At 42.4% G+C, this 14819-nt stretch overlaps 1 protein-coding gene across 1 annotated transcript; it reads left to right on the forward strand.

Annotated features, from left to right (window-relative positions):
- Positions 1-1521: 1521 nt before the first annotated feature.
- LOC140458989 (cyclic AMP-responsive element-binding protein 1-like) lies at positions 1522-5702 on the forward strand. The gene is made up of 2 exons (XM_072553720.1): positions 1522-2186; positions 4948-5702. The coding sequence occupies exons 1-2, from the start codon at positions 2123-2125 to the stop codon at positions 5577-5579; spliced, it is 696 nt and encodes a 231-aa protein (XP_072409821.1). The 5' UTR covers positions 1522-2122; the 3' UTR covers positions 5580-5702.
- The last annotated feature ends 9117 nt before the right edge of the window (positions 5703-14819 follow it).

Below are 14819 nucleotides of genomic sequence, written 5' to 3' on the forward strand. Positions count from 1 at the left end.
TACAAGAAAACTTGCAGTAAAGGCGGTGACTGAACCTGGGGTGTGTCTGTACTGTGCTCCCCTCCAGCACTATAGCTTGACATGTCCTGTTAGCTGATGTTTGGAATCCTCTCATTGCTCTCTGCTCTGTGCACTGAGAGTGATCTTACCTCACTGCAGGATTTATTGAAGGCTCCAGATCTCCCTGCCCTGTGTCTCTCTGGCTGACAAACCACCTTCAATGAGGGATGGATGAGACATCCAGCAGCTGGGAAGTCTATTAGATCAGGACCTTCCTAAGTACCTACAGACAGATAGACAGAATGGGAAATTAGACTGATGCAGTGAGGGCTACACATGTCAAATGGCACTGAGTCCAACAGAAATCTGGAACATCCCAGTCTCCATCGTCTATCTGGAGTGGAGAATTCTGTTTGCTCAGGATCTGGAGAAGCTGCAAGAGCGAGGGACATTGACAGAGGCAGCGATTAGACCCACACAATGAGGGATACCACATGGAGAGATACGAAGTGATATCACCAGAGTGCAAGATCAAACAATTGTGCAGGAAGAAAGGGTTTTGATTTATGTTGCACTCGAATGCGCAGAATGTGAGCAGGCGAAGAGATAGCCGAGGGGCATTATTGTGAGACAATTTATCCAGAAAATCAGCAAATGTGCGCTGACACAGGTTCAAATCCCACCATTGCAAATGATTGATATGAATTAAATACTTCAAAAAAGATGTAATTAAAAACCTGTGAGTATTAAACAATTGCTGATGTTAAGAAAAATCCACCGTGTGCATTCATGTCTTTAGTGAAGTGATCTCAGGTGGGTCTTTCCTCCGATTGTCCTCGACCCCGATAGCCCCGCCCTCCTGCTCATTGACCTTCTCAAGATGGCGGCTCTGAGGCCTTCGCTCCCTCTTCTCTAAAACAAATGGCGGCCGTGGCCCTGGGCCGCTTTCCCGACGGAGACCACCATCTCCTTATCCGAGCCTGGATAGTCTTTTTCGGGTTTTTTCACCTATATCCGCGTCTTATGAAGTCTTTCTCCCAGTGAGTCTCCCACACGCCGCTCTCTGAAGCCGATCGTAGTCGCATCCGGAGAAAGCTGCTCCATGACTCGCTGTGTCCTGGTTAATGAGACACTGCGCATGCTCTGCATACAAACCAAACTACGCGTGCGTCGGAGGTTATCAATGAGTTTATAGAGAATGGTCATAACTGCACAGAATTATGGGCGAAATATTAGACATTAATAATGGCTCTGTCGAATTACAACCATTGAGATGGTTAATATGCATATAGATTTTTTCGTCCATTTTAACCATACCGGTCAGATATGTAAATTACCAATCGTTCCGGGAGTTTGAAAATAAGTTTGCTACTCGAGTTATGTAAATCGATTGGAAATATGTATATTGTCAGATTTACATCTTAACGATTTCTTTAAAATCTCACATTGTTTTATGAGGAGTTTCGTGCTCCACTATGTCGTGATCCGTATCCATGAACACCGACTAGGCACGAAACAACACGACCAGCTATCCTTAGTAGCCACACACGCAGACGACAAGCAACATGAGTTCGACTGGGACAACACTGCTATTATAGGACAAGCCAAACAGAGAACAGCCAGGGAATTCCTAGAGGCATGGCACTCATCCACAGACTCTATCAACAAACACATCGACCTGGACCCAATATACTGGTCACTCCAGCGGACAGCTGGAACTGACAACCGGAAGCGGCAGAGACAGGCCACTATAAATGCCAGAGGAAACATCACAGAAGCGCTTCACAGGAGGCTCCCAAGCACTGAGGATGTCACCTAGACAGGGAATGAAACGTTTGCAAGACAAATTCCCAGCTCAGCGAACAGAACCATAACAACGAGCACCCGAGCTACAAATCTTCTCCCAAACTTTGAACACCTGCAAAACAGTTTACTTTCTGACCAATCCTGAAGCGTTCACTCCCGAGAATGCATTGTCCCCGCTCCTCACTCACTCTGGTTGGAGGTCCAGACGCTGCTCTGTCCTGTAGTTCCGCCCCTTCCTCCCAATTGCAGTGTTGATTGAGGCGCGACTCAGCAGCTAAGCAACAGAAACATTTAGGGACAAGGGAAGTCGGAGTCGATGGCTTGTGATGCGGTGAAAATATCCCAAATCCTCGACCGAGAGGCGGGCGTTCAATTCACAGGTGATGTAGGTGTGTGTAAAAACAACTTTGAACAGGTTCATGAGGGAAAACAAGGGAAGTCAGGAACCGAGTAAAAACAATAGAAAACGCATACAATACAATCTCAATACTCACATGATTTTAGTCTTTACCAAGTGTTTCAGGGTCCCAACATGGTGTGTTCCACTCTTCCTTGTGCACAGCCATATGCCACGATTGTGGGGTAAAATGTTTTGGTGGGATATAAAGGTGCTTTTCTGGAAATCCCTCAGTTTTGGAGGTGAAAATAAGTGAGAAGGAGTCGGGTTTTGTATGGAGTTACCTGTTCCCCTCCTGTTGCAGCATCTTATTATTGCCCTGACTCTACCTCGGACATGTTTGGTAGAGATCAGTGATGTTTCATAAGCCCACAATATAAGATCCGTCACTATGTTTAAGACAGCAGAAATCTCTTTTAGCACTATAGTCATGACATGCATAAATCTGTTACAGTACTTCAAAATCCTTGAGGCAGCCGTACTCTCTATGACAGACAGACTGAGTTTGGAACCTCCTCTGTCCTTAAAACTTTATGCACTGCTTGCGCTCTTCCATTTTCCTTTTGCACATTCCCTTTCCAACCCACCCCACCTGCATCACTCCACAGTTGGAGCTGTCAAGGGCAGAAGTCTGTGGAATACCCTCCCTAACCTTCTCTATCCTCCTTTTAAGATGTACTTTAAAATCATTCTCTTTAATCAATGTTTTGATCATCCATATGTATTCTAATTCAACCATACAGTGATCGCTTCTTCCCAGGGGATCCCTAACTCTGAAGTCATTAATTATTCCTGCCTCATTGCATCTTAGGAGATGTGCCATTGTGAAAGTTCCATACAATGCAAGTGGTTGTTGTTCTTGCCATATATTAGGAGAAACAGGAATGCTGCAGTAAAAATTCTAACAAGAAAGTCACTGATAGGCGTAGTGTATAGGCCACCAAATAATAACATCACATTGGGATGGCCAATAAACAAATAAATAATTAATGCCTCTAAAAATGGTACAGCTGTTATCCTGGGTGATTTTAATCTACATGTAGATTGGTCAAACCAGCTTTTTCAAGGTAGCCTTGAGCTGTTCATTAAGTGTATCCATGATAGTTTTCTTGAACAGTATGAAATGGAACTGACAACGGAGTAAGCTATCCAAGATCTGGCCCTGTGCAATGAGGCAGGAATAATTAATGACTTCAGAGTTAGGGATCCCCTGGGAAGAAGCGATCACCGTATGGTTGAATTAGAATACATATGGAGAGTGTGAAGATACAATCTAATAACTGGGTCCTGTGCTTGAACACTGGGAACTAAAATAGAATGAGAGAGAATCTGGATAAAGTAGACCGGAAACAAAAATTTTATGGTAGGAAGTTGATGAGCAGTGGAAGATTTTCAAAGACATTTTACAAAGGTCTATTCCAGTGAAAAGGAAGGACTGTATGAAAAGGCATACTCAGCAATGGGTATCTGAGGAAAGTGATCAATTTAGACCATAAGACCACAATACATAGGCAGTAGAAGTAAGGCCATTCAGCCCATTGAGTCCACTCTGCCATTTAATCATCGCTGATGGGCATTTGAACTTCACTTACCCGCATTCTCCCCGTAGCCCAAAATTCCTTGTCACATCAAGAATTTATCAATCTCTGCCTTGAAGACATTTAGCGTCCCAGACTCCACTGCACTCCGTGGCAATGAATTCCACAGGCCCCACTCTCTGGCTGAAGAAATGTTTCCGCATTTCTGTTCTGAATTGATCCCCTATAATTCTAAGGCTGTGCCCACTGGTCCTAGTCTCCTCACCTAATGGAAACAATTTCTTAGAGTTCACTCTTTCCAAGCCATGTATTATCTTGTAAGTTTCTATTAGATCTCCCTTAACCTTCTAAACTCCAATGAATACAATCCAAGGATCCTCAGCCAATCCTCATATGTTAGACCTACCATTCCAGGGATCATCCGTGTGAATCTCCGCTGGACACACCCCAGTGCCAGTATGCCCTTCCTGAGGTGTGGGGATCAAAACTGGACACAGTACTCCAAATGGGGCCTAACCAGAGCTTTTTTAAGTCTCAGTAGCACATCGCTGCTTTTATATTCCAACCCTCTTGAGATAAATGACAACATCACATTCGCTTTCTTAATCACGGATTTAACCTGCATGTTTACCTTTACAGAATCCTCGACTAGCACTCCCAGATCCCTTTGTACTTTGGCTTTATGAATTTTCTCACCGTTTAGAAAGTAGTCCATGCTTGTATTCATTTTTCCAAAGTGCAAGACCTCGTGTTTGCTCACATTGAATTCCATCAGCCATTTCCTGGACCACTCTCCCAAACTGTCTAGATCCTTCTGCAGCCACCCTACTTCCTCAGTACTACTTGCCTGTCCACCTAGCTTCGTATGATCAGCAAGCTTCATTGGAATACCCCCAGTCCCTTCATCCTGATCATTAATATATAATGTGACCATGCAGGTAACCATGCCTGGGATCCAATCAACAACATGTCCAGCAGTAACTTTAGTGCAATTGCCGAATGGGAAGACTGTTCAGGTCCAAGCAGCTCATTCCTCAGTCACGCAGTCCCTTCAAGTTCAGACTATTCAGATTTCTACTATACTTGAAAATAAGGACTCCCAGGAATCTGTGGATAGAATGACTAACTCTCAGAAATGTAGAGAAATTCTATCGAGATGGCCTTCATACAAGAAAATCCTGAATGAACTTTCTTCTGATCCCCCAGTGTGCCAAGAAATCGATGAGGAGAAATCAGAAGCAGAGACTGTCTCAACCATTACTACAACGACGATGCAGACACCGATCTATCAGACTAGCAGCGGACAATACATTGCTATTACACAGGGGGGAGCAATTCAGCTGGGCAACAATGGTACAGATGAAGTGCAAGGGCTCCAGACACTAACAATGACCAACGTAGCTACAGCCAAGGTTGGAGCAGCCATTATACAGTATGCACAGAGCCCTGATGGACTGCAAATCTTTGTGCCGGGCAGCCAAGTGGTTGTACAAGGTGCTGCTGGAGATGTCCAAACCTATCAGATTCATACAACTCCTAACTCCACTGCTGACCAGGGAATGGTTATGGCATCTTCCCCAGTCCTGCAAAGCCAGCCCCAGAATGCTGAAGAAACCACTCGTAAAGGTGAGATCTGCCTCATGAAAAACAGGGAAACAGCTCGAGAGTGCCGTTGCAAGATGAAAGAGTATGTGAAATGCTTGGAGAATTGGGTTGCTATTCTGGAAAATCAAATTGAAAGAGAAGGTGTACAAAGTGGCCAAAAACAGCATGAAACTAGAACTGGGAAAACGTTAAAGGTCAACCGAAAGCCACAAAAGAGCTATAAAGAAAAGTAATATAGAACATGAGAAAAATAAACTAGCACAGACTATAAAGACAGAGAGCAAAAGTTTGTATAAATATATATAACAAGAAAAGAATGGCTAAAGTAAATGTTGGTCCTTTGGAAAATAAGTAGAAGCATTTAGTTATGGGAAATCACAGTGGAGGATACTAATATCTTTCCAGTAGCTAGCAAAGAGACAATAGTAGGTGAGGATTTGGAAACTATCATTATTACGGAACAGCTAGTTTTAGACTGTTTGGAGGTAATTGAGCTAATGATAGAAAAGTCTCCTGACCCTGATGGAATGCCTCCCAGGGTACTAAAAGAGATGCCAGGAAAAATAGCAAATGCACTGGCAGTAATTTTCCAAAATTCACTGGAATCTGTGCCAGTCCCAGCAGATTGGAAAACAGCAAAGGTGATGCCACTGTTTTAAAAAGGAGGTGGACAAAAAGTGGGGAATCATATACCAGTTAGTTTATTCTCTGTAGTGGGAAAGATGCTTGGGTCTATTATCAAGGAAGAAATAGCAGGGAATCTCAATAGAAATTGTCCCATTGTACAGACACAGCTTGGGTTCATGAAGGGCAGGTCATGTTTGACCAATCTTTTGGAATTCTATGAAGACATTTCAAGAAAGGTGGACAGTGGGGATCCAGTGGATGTGGTGTACCTGGATTTCCAAAAGACCATCAACAAGATGCTGTGCAATAGGCTGTTGCATAATATAAGGGTGCATGGTGTAATGGGTAGAAGATTGGTTGACTAATAGGAAGCAAAGTGTGGGGATAAATAAGTATTATTCTGGCTGGCAATCATTGATAAGTAGTGTGCCTCCGGCATCGGTACTGGGACTGCAATTATTTACAATTAATACAGATGATTTGGAGTTGGAACCAAATGTAGGGTGTCAAAGTTTGCATATGACACTAAGATGATTAGCGGAACAAAGTGAGCGGAGGACTGGGAAACTTTGCAGAGGAACAGAGATACAGTGAGTGAGTAGGTAATGGTCTGTCAAATGAAATAGAATGTTTGTAAATATCAAGTTTATACTCTTTGGTTGTACTAACATTTAAAAAAAAACTTGAATGTTAAAAAGTTGCATAATTTGCTCTGCAGAGGGACCTGAGCATCCTTCTGCATGAAGGTTGGTCACCAGGTACAACAATCAGTTCAGAAAGCAAATGGAATTTTGTTCTTCATTGCTGAAGGGATTGTGTTTAAAAGCAGACGTAACGTTCCAGCTGTATTTGGGTGTTGGCGAGGCCACACCTGGAGTACTGCATGTAGTTTTTATCACCTTAGTTGAGAAAGGATGTACTGGCACGAGAGGAGGTACAGAGGAGGTTAACTAGGTTGATTCCAGAGTTGAGGGGGTTGTCTTAACAGAGACTGAGTAGATTGGGATTATATTCATTGGAAATCAGAAGAATGGAAACAGATAAAATAATGAATGGAATGGACAAAATAGAAGTAGAGAAGGTGTTTCCACTGGCAGGTGAAGCTAGGACAAGAGGGCATCACCACAAGACTAGAGGCAGCAAATTTCAGACTGAATTGAGAAGGAACTCCTTGACTTCTATGGAATTCATTGCCCAGGGAAGTAGTTGATGCTAGTTCAGAAAATGTTTTTAAAGCTAGGTTAGATTTTTAAAAATGTAATTAATTAATGGACACAGTGAGAACGTGGGTAAATGGTTGTGTCCACGAAATGATCAGCCATGATCTTATTGAATGGCAGAGCAGGCTCGAAGGGCAGGACGGCCTTCTACTGTTCCTAGTTCTTATGTTATACATCCCTCCCTCATTCGTGACTTGGAGGTGTTGGTGTTGGATTGGGATGGACAAAAGTAAAATTCACAGAACACCAGATTATTGGTCAACAGGATTATTTGGAAGCACTAGGTTTGCTGTTTCTTCATCAGGTGGTTTTGAGATGATGTCATTTTTAACTCTTGTAACTCATGAACAGCAACATGCCACGAAGCAATCCGCATGCTCCAGCCAACAATAGGCCCCGGGTGATTGATGTCAGCGGCGGACCAATGGAAAGGCAGTTACCGAGCTGGAGGACCGGGCGAGGCAGTTGGTCCTCCGACCAATCAGGGTGAATGAGGGGCGGGACTAGACTATTCCACGTGATCATCCTCACAGTCGTTTCAGAATGTGCGAAAGGAGAGCTGTTGGTGAGGATAGAAATAAACAGCAGGAAGCGGGAGGGAAATGGTGTTGGTATAGGTTTGAGAGGGTTTATAGACATCCGAAAATACAAATTTGAAACTTAGTCCCGTTTTTGCAGTAAACGGGAAAATGCCTCATCCAGCGATTGACTCGAGTAAGCACCACCATTTTATTCGGGGCAATGATTCACTGGACACGTGCAGCCGCCAGCTTTGTAGGGGGCAAAGTTCAGTGGGACGCATGTGCAGCCTTCTCTGGTAGAGAGACATGGGGCAGGATTTACACAGAGCATATTCACACACAGAGAAATGGATTTTTTTTTTCTCTGGATTTGTTTTGTCATTCATTTTAAATGATTTCGATGTGAAGAGAGGTGGTACAGATGGTAAGTTTGTAGGTAACACCAAAATTGGAGGTATTGTGGACAGTGATAAAGGTTGTCTCAGGGTACAATGGAATATTGATCAGATGGGACAATGTGCTGGGGAGTGGCAGATAGGGTTTAATTTAGATAAATGTGAGGTGCTGCACTTTAGAAAAGCAAATCAGAGCAGGACTCACACACTGAATTGTAAGATCTTGGAGAGTCTTGCTGAACAAAGAGACATTGGAATGCAGGTTCATAGTTCCTTGAAAGTAGAGTTGCAGGTCGATAGGACAGTGAAAAAGGCATTTCGTATGCTTCCCTTTATTGATCAGAGTTAAAAATCACACAACACCAGGTTTAATTGGAAGCACACTAGCTTTTGGAGCAACGCTCCTTTATTGGTCAGAGCATTGAGTAAAGGAGCTGGACAGGACATTGGTTAGGTCACTTTTGAAATATTATGTGCAGTTCTGGTCTCCCTCCTATCAGAAGGAGGTACTGAAACTTGAAAGGTTTGAGAATTGATTTTCAAGGATGTTGCCAGTGTTGGAGGATTTGAGTTGTAAAGAGAGGCATAATAGGCTGGGGTAATTTTCCGTGGAGTGTCATAGGCTGAGGTGTGATGTTATAGAGGCTTATAAAATCGTGAGGGACATGGATAGCGTAAATAGACAAGGGTTGGTGGAGCCCAGAACTAGAGGATATAGGTTTAGGGTGGGAGGTGGGGGGGGGGGGGGGGGGGATTCAAAAGGAGCCTAAAGGGCAACTAAAATTGTAACATTTCAAAGGCATTTGAATAGGAAGGGTTCAGAGGGATGTTGGCCAAGTGCTGGCAAATGGGAATAGATTAGGTTAGAATATCTGGTTGGCATAGATGGGTTGGACCGAAGAGTCTGTTTCTGTGCTAGACATCTCGAACTGTGGGACCATAAAAGTGAACGTTGCTCTGATTCACCTCTGGGCTCCTTGATGTCCATTTGTTTGTTATCTAGCTTCCTCAGTTTCTCGTGTGTATTTTTGCTCGGTGTAGTATTTTACTATTACGTTCACAGACCTCTTTGTAAATGAATTGTCCACTGCTGCCTGGCTCCTGACCATATGCCCCATTATCAGGTTATTTTTGTCCACAATATCTTTGACAGTCAAGAGTTCTTTTTTCCAATAAGTGAGTGGATTTTTCTTCCATTTCTGACAGTCAAATTCTGCACCATTTTCATTCCCGATAAATCATATTGCAATCCCTGAAACATCATGTGTATTTCTCCTTCCACAGATACCAGTGATCAAGGCCAAAGCTCTGTTACCTGTTGAGAAGGTGATGTTTGACTTCCTTGTACTGCTGCAGTTGGTATGGTGAAGGTGCTCCCACAACGTGGTTGGGTAGGAGACATTACAGATTGCTGACTCAGAGATAGTGAAGAGTAGAAGATATCTGTACAAATCAACACATTTTTAATTTCACAATAAAATTTAGAACTTTTGACATAAGGCCACAGATGGAGAATATTACGTCCGGTGACCAAACCTTTGTGAAATAAGCAATTTTTCAGGAATGACTTAAAGGAAGAAAGCAGATCTTAGAGGGTGGGAATTCCAGACCGTGTTGCCTTGAAGTGAGTTTAATTGTCCATCACCATTCCTGACTAGGTGTGGCAGAACTGCAGAGCTCAGATCTGATCCATTGATTGTTGGATCACATAGTTCTATTTGGAGTTGCTTGCACTGTTTGGCATGCAGGTTGGGTAGCTTCACCAGGTTGGCACATTTTTAGGTATGCCTGGTATTGCTCCTGGCATGCCCTGGGGAACTCTCCATTGAAATCTATAGAAACAGTCACACAGCTGAACTCAAAAATAAACACATCATTGGGAGTCTAAACTAAAATGAGTTATTGAGATGTGAAAGGGTGTGTGGTGCAGGAAGATAGGAATGATTGCAGCCAGGAATTAAGTCAAGGGTGTGAAAGTAAATTGCTGTTGCTTATAAATGGGAGCCTTTTGATGGATCAGCAAGTTCTGGTACAAGTGAACACTTGGGCGGTAGAGCTTTCAATATTCTGGAGATTATAAGGAGGGGGATTGTGGGATGTTGGCCAGGAGTGGGTTTAGGTCATGAAATCTAGAGTTAACAAAATGAATGAGAGTTTCAGTAAATGAGTTGAGACTGTGGTGAGGTCAGTTGATATCACTGAAGTCGAAATAGTGGTCTTGGAGTGGGACTGGGCTGTCACCCTCACCTCACCTCTGGAATTCAGCTGTTTATCAGTTTGTGAATCAAGTCTGTAACAAGCTCAGGAACTGAGTGGCTCTGGCAGAACCCCAACTGGGTGTCACAGAAGGTTATTGCTGAGCAGCTGCGTGACAGCACTGTTGATGACACCTTCTATCACTTCACTGCTGAGCGAGTGTCGACTGATGGAGGGGAATTGGCTGGGTTGGCTCTGTCCTTCGTTTTTGTGTTGGACATCCCTAGGAAATGTTCCACAATGTCAGTAGGTGCCAGTGCTGGAACAGTACTTGTCTTGGTGGACAGCAATTTCTGGAACACAACCATCAGTATTGCCACAATGTTGGTAGGGCTGACAGCCTTTACACTACTTCTCCATTTCTTGATCTGATTTGAAATAAGTTTTCAACCAATTTGATTCACATCTATGATGTCAGGGACCAATGTAGAAGGCTCATCCACTTGGCATTGCTGGCTGAAGATTGCTGCAAATGCTGTTGCCTTGTCTGTTGCATGGATGTGTGAGACCCTCCATCAGTAAGGGTGGGGATATCTGTGATGCTTCCTGCAGTGAGTTTAATTGTCCATCACCATTCCTGACTAGGTGTGGCAGAACTGCAGAGCTCAGATCTGATCCATTGATTGTTGGATCACATAGTTCTATTTGGAGTTGCTTGCACTGTTTGGCATGCAGGTTGGGTAGCTTCACCAGGTTGGCACATTTTTAGGTATGCCTGGTATTGCTCCTGGCATGCCCTGGGGAACTCTCCATTGAACTCGGGTTGATTCCCCTGGCTTGATGTTAATGGTTGAGTGGGGGATATACCAGGCCATGAGATTTCAGATTGGGCTGGAGTACAGTTCTGCTACTGCTGTTGGCCCACAGTGAGGCAGAAGTTGCAGGGTCAAGAGGGCTGATTGTGTGGTTGTATTTTCCAGTGCATTGGTAGATGTAATGTGGTCCATCCAGTTTCATTTCTTTCTTGAGACTGTGCAGTGATTAATACAATGAGTGATTTGGTGGGCCACTGTCAGGAATGCAACTTTTAAAAGCAGGTTTTGTGATTTACACATGAAAGAAATGAAACTATCATGGTATTCAAACAGATGAAAGACTCAACAGACAATCAAGGTATTTTTCAATGGATAATTTCAGCTACATCACACTGTAAATTGTTGCTATAAATTCTGTACCTTAGAATTGTGCCCTCCACAATCACCTGATGAAGGAGCGGTGCTCCAAAAGCTAGTGTGCTTCCAAATAAACCTGGTGGACTATAACCTGGTGTTGTGTGATTCTTAACTTTAGAATATTACAGCACTACTAACAGGACTGCATGTAAACAGGCTCAGTCCAGTTAATCAATACATTCGGAAGGATTTCTTCCAAGTTTGATGACGCAATATTAGTCAAAACAGTCGACTTCAACCTGCAATGTTGCTCTTAACAAAAACCTCAGGCTGACACAAAGCTCTCCACCCCACTGCAATGTGGTAACTGGGCCTGGCCCGGGAATTGGAACTGGGACATTTGTAGACTGTGATCTCAAAGGAAGCGAGCAAACACAATTCCGACAGAGTAGTCCTCAAAGATGAGTAGCAAGTTTGAGACAAGGCAGGTGGTATGCCATCATGCACTTAGCTTAACTGCATTTCTTATTTACAGTAGTGTTTTGCAAAGTATAAAGAACTGTGTTTTTTATCATGGTTGGGGAGTTATATCCTCGTTGATCACAGTTGCTGCCTCTCGCTCCTCAAGTCAAATCATAGGATCTGTAACAAAACAATAAACTGCAGGTGCTGGAGATCGAAACCCCAGAAACAAAGTGCTGGAGAAACTCAGCAGTTCTGAGGGCATTGGTGAAGTGAAAAACATGTTACATTTCAAATTCATTGACTCTTCGTCTGAACGGACAAAAGGTCATGAGACTTGGAGCTTACAATATTTTATTCCCCTCAGAGATGCTGCTGGACCTGCGGTTCTCCGACGTTGTGCTTTTTATTTTGAACTTTATTTATAAAACAGATTGGAAAATACTAATCTGCAAAAGTGCATTGTAAACATGAGCATGGTGTCCACACTTGAGTTACAGAAGCACGCCTCAGTTTAAAAACAAGATTTAACTCAAAGTAACATTCCATCTCAAAATTAGCTGAGTTACACCAGGAATAAATCTCATCCACCGAATTTGGCACTTCAGCACAACATCGTGCAGTGTTGTACACAGCCACCTTTACCAAAGAATGATCACATGTCACAAAATTGAAGGCCAAGAGCATGTCTCTTTAAAGGAACTGAAGTCAAACTCTCAATTTTTTTGGAAGGATTTTTATTAAACCTGATTGAACATTTAAATCTCAGAGCATATTCTTTGCTTTTTTAAACAAAGTTTGTGGGAAAGTTCCCACATCTTGCTAAAGGTTCATTTCAGTCTGATACATAGGTCAAGCAAACATCACACTTTCCATTCACTTCTACAAATTGTTTGTAAAATCATGTCACGTTAAAGAACTGGACAGTAAATGCCACTGTATGCAACACGAGTGAAGCCTGTGACAGCAGATTTAGCTTTGGAGGGCAGTGTGTGTGCTTTCTAAATTCTTGGAGCACTTTGGGAGACTGCTCCCAGATGGTGATAGTGAGCATATCTGGAATGCACTGTTTACCTTTGGGAATCCTTGGGAGACAATCTGTGGTTTCAATAGTACTTGGCTTGCGTTGGTGTCCAGTAAGCAATTCATAAGTAACTTTATGTATTGTTGTTGACTACCTGAATGGTATTCAAATCTGCCAGGTTGCCTTCAATAGTGTGAATGCATTTATTGTAAATATTTGGAATATTCCAGAACTTCCCAGTGCTTGGCAAATTCAGGGGGGACAAAAAAAATCACATTTGAGTAATTTGAAATTAAGAATCCAAGACGACGTAACCACTGAAGTATTCTATTCAATTAGTTAAATGGAGTGCTCACATTTAAAATACCCGTTATCCATAGGAATGGATGGACTGGCAGAATTGGGACCAAAATCCTAGCTGGGAAGTGTGAAATGTGCTTTGATAAAGTCACCTGCATTTACCAACAATAATTTGGCAAGCTCGGAAATTTAAAAAACAATATGAGTTTCATTGCTGCTCCAGTCGGGTCCCAAGCTCTGTGAAAAAAAATAACAACGGTCAGGTTTATTACATACACTCTGAAACACGTGTTCCTTCTACAGATCCTGCAAATTTCCCCAATGAGCATAGTCCATCCAAATGAAGTTGCTAACTTTGGCCAACTAATTTCTTTCCTAGCCTCAAAAGCCTGAAGAGTGACTAGAAGCAATTACTCCACATATGTGGGAACATTACCGATGAGGATTTTTTCCTTCAGCATTGACTTCCATATATTCAGTGCCCAGAACAGATAAAAAGCTTGTTACCTTTTTTCGAGCAATGATTCAGTGGGAGTAAAACGCTAACCTTTTCTTGCTTAATAATCAAGCTGCCTAAATTTAAAAAATGAACACTTCTTAATAGATCACTAGATCCTAACAAAATATTTTGTGCGAAACAAATCACATGATACAGTTATTCAGATAACAAAACAAGTTTGTTCATTGAAGAACCCAGAGGAAAAGGTCATGAAATAATGTGAGTTTGATATACCTCAATCATCATTTCAAGTGCATTCTCTGCATAAATTCTCCTTTTCCTCCTCGAAGTATTCAACTTCTTGAATAATTGAGAGAATGAAGTCACAGTTGTACAACACAAAATCAGATCCTTCAGTCCAACTTGCCCATGCTGACCAGATATCCAAAATTAATCTAGTCCCATTTGCCAGCATTTGCTCCATATCCATCTTAAACACTTTCTACTGATTATCAGTTTATTTTACTTTATCAGCACTTGAAATACTGACATTTTTTCTCTCCCAACATTGGTGAAAGAAATCATTCACCCAAGTTAGTTTTGTAATCTTTCACAAAGAAACAACATATACCTGAGTGCAACACAAAATACTGCAGTTCCGCGATATCTGGAAACACTCTAAAGGTGAGGCACTGATACTGCACAAGTTTGTCAGCACGGTTTCAATTACTGACAATAATTTAGTAATGTCTTAGCCTTCACATAGTTAAGGTAAATGTGAGATATCTGAATTTCATGAATTGGTTCCTATTGCACTTTGATCAACAAAAATTATTCTTGGTTTAATCTACTCAAAGGAGAAAGTGACGACCAAAGAAGCTGGATATCAGAGTCGAAAAGTGTCATGCTGGAAAAGCACAGCAAGTCAGGCAGCATCCGAGAAGCAGGAGAGTTGATGTTTCGGGCATAAGCCCTTCATCAGGAATCACAGGCTTCAGAAAAATAACTGGCGTAGACTTATGCCAATACATATGTCGAAGGGTCAGAGCATGTTACTATCAGATTAGAGACTAATTTCAGATTTGGTACCATTCAGTGCAACATTTCAGTATGATAT

The sequence above is a fragment of the Chiloscyllium punctatum genome, chromosome 34 (assembly GCF_047496795.1).
Source record: "Chiloscyllium punctatum isolate Juve2018m chromosome 34, sChiPun1.3, whole genome shotgun sequence".
NCBI lineage: Eukaryota > Metazoa > Chordata > Chondrichthyes > Orectolobiformes > Hemiscylliidae > Chiloscyllium > Chiloscyllium punctatum.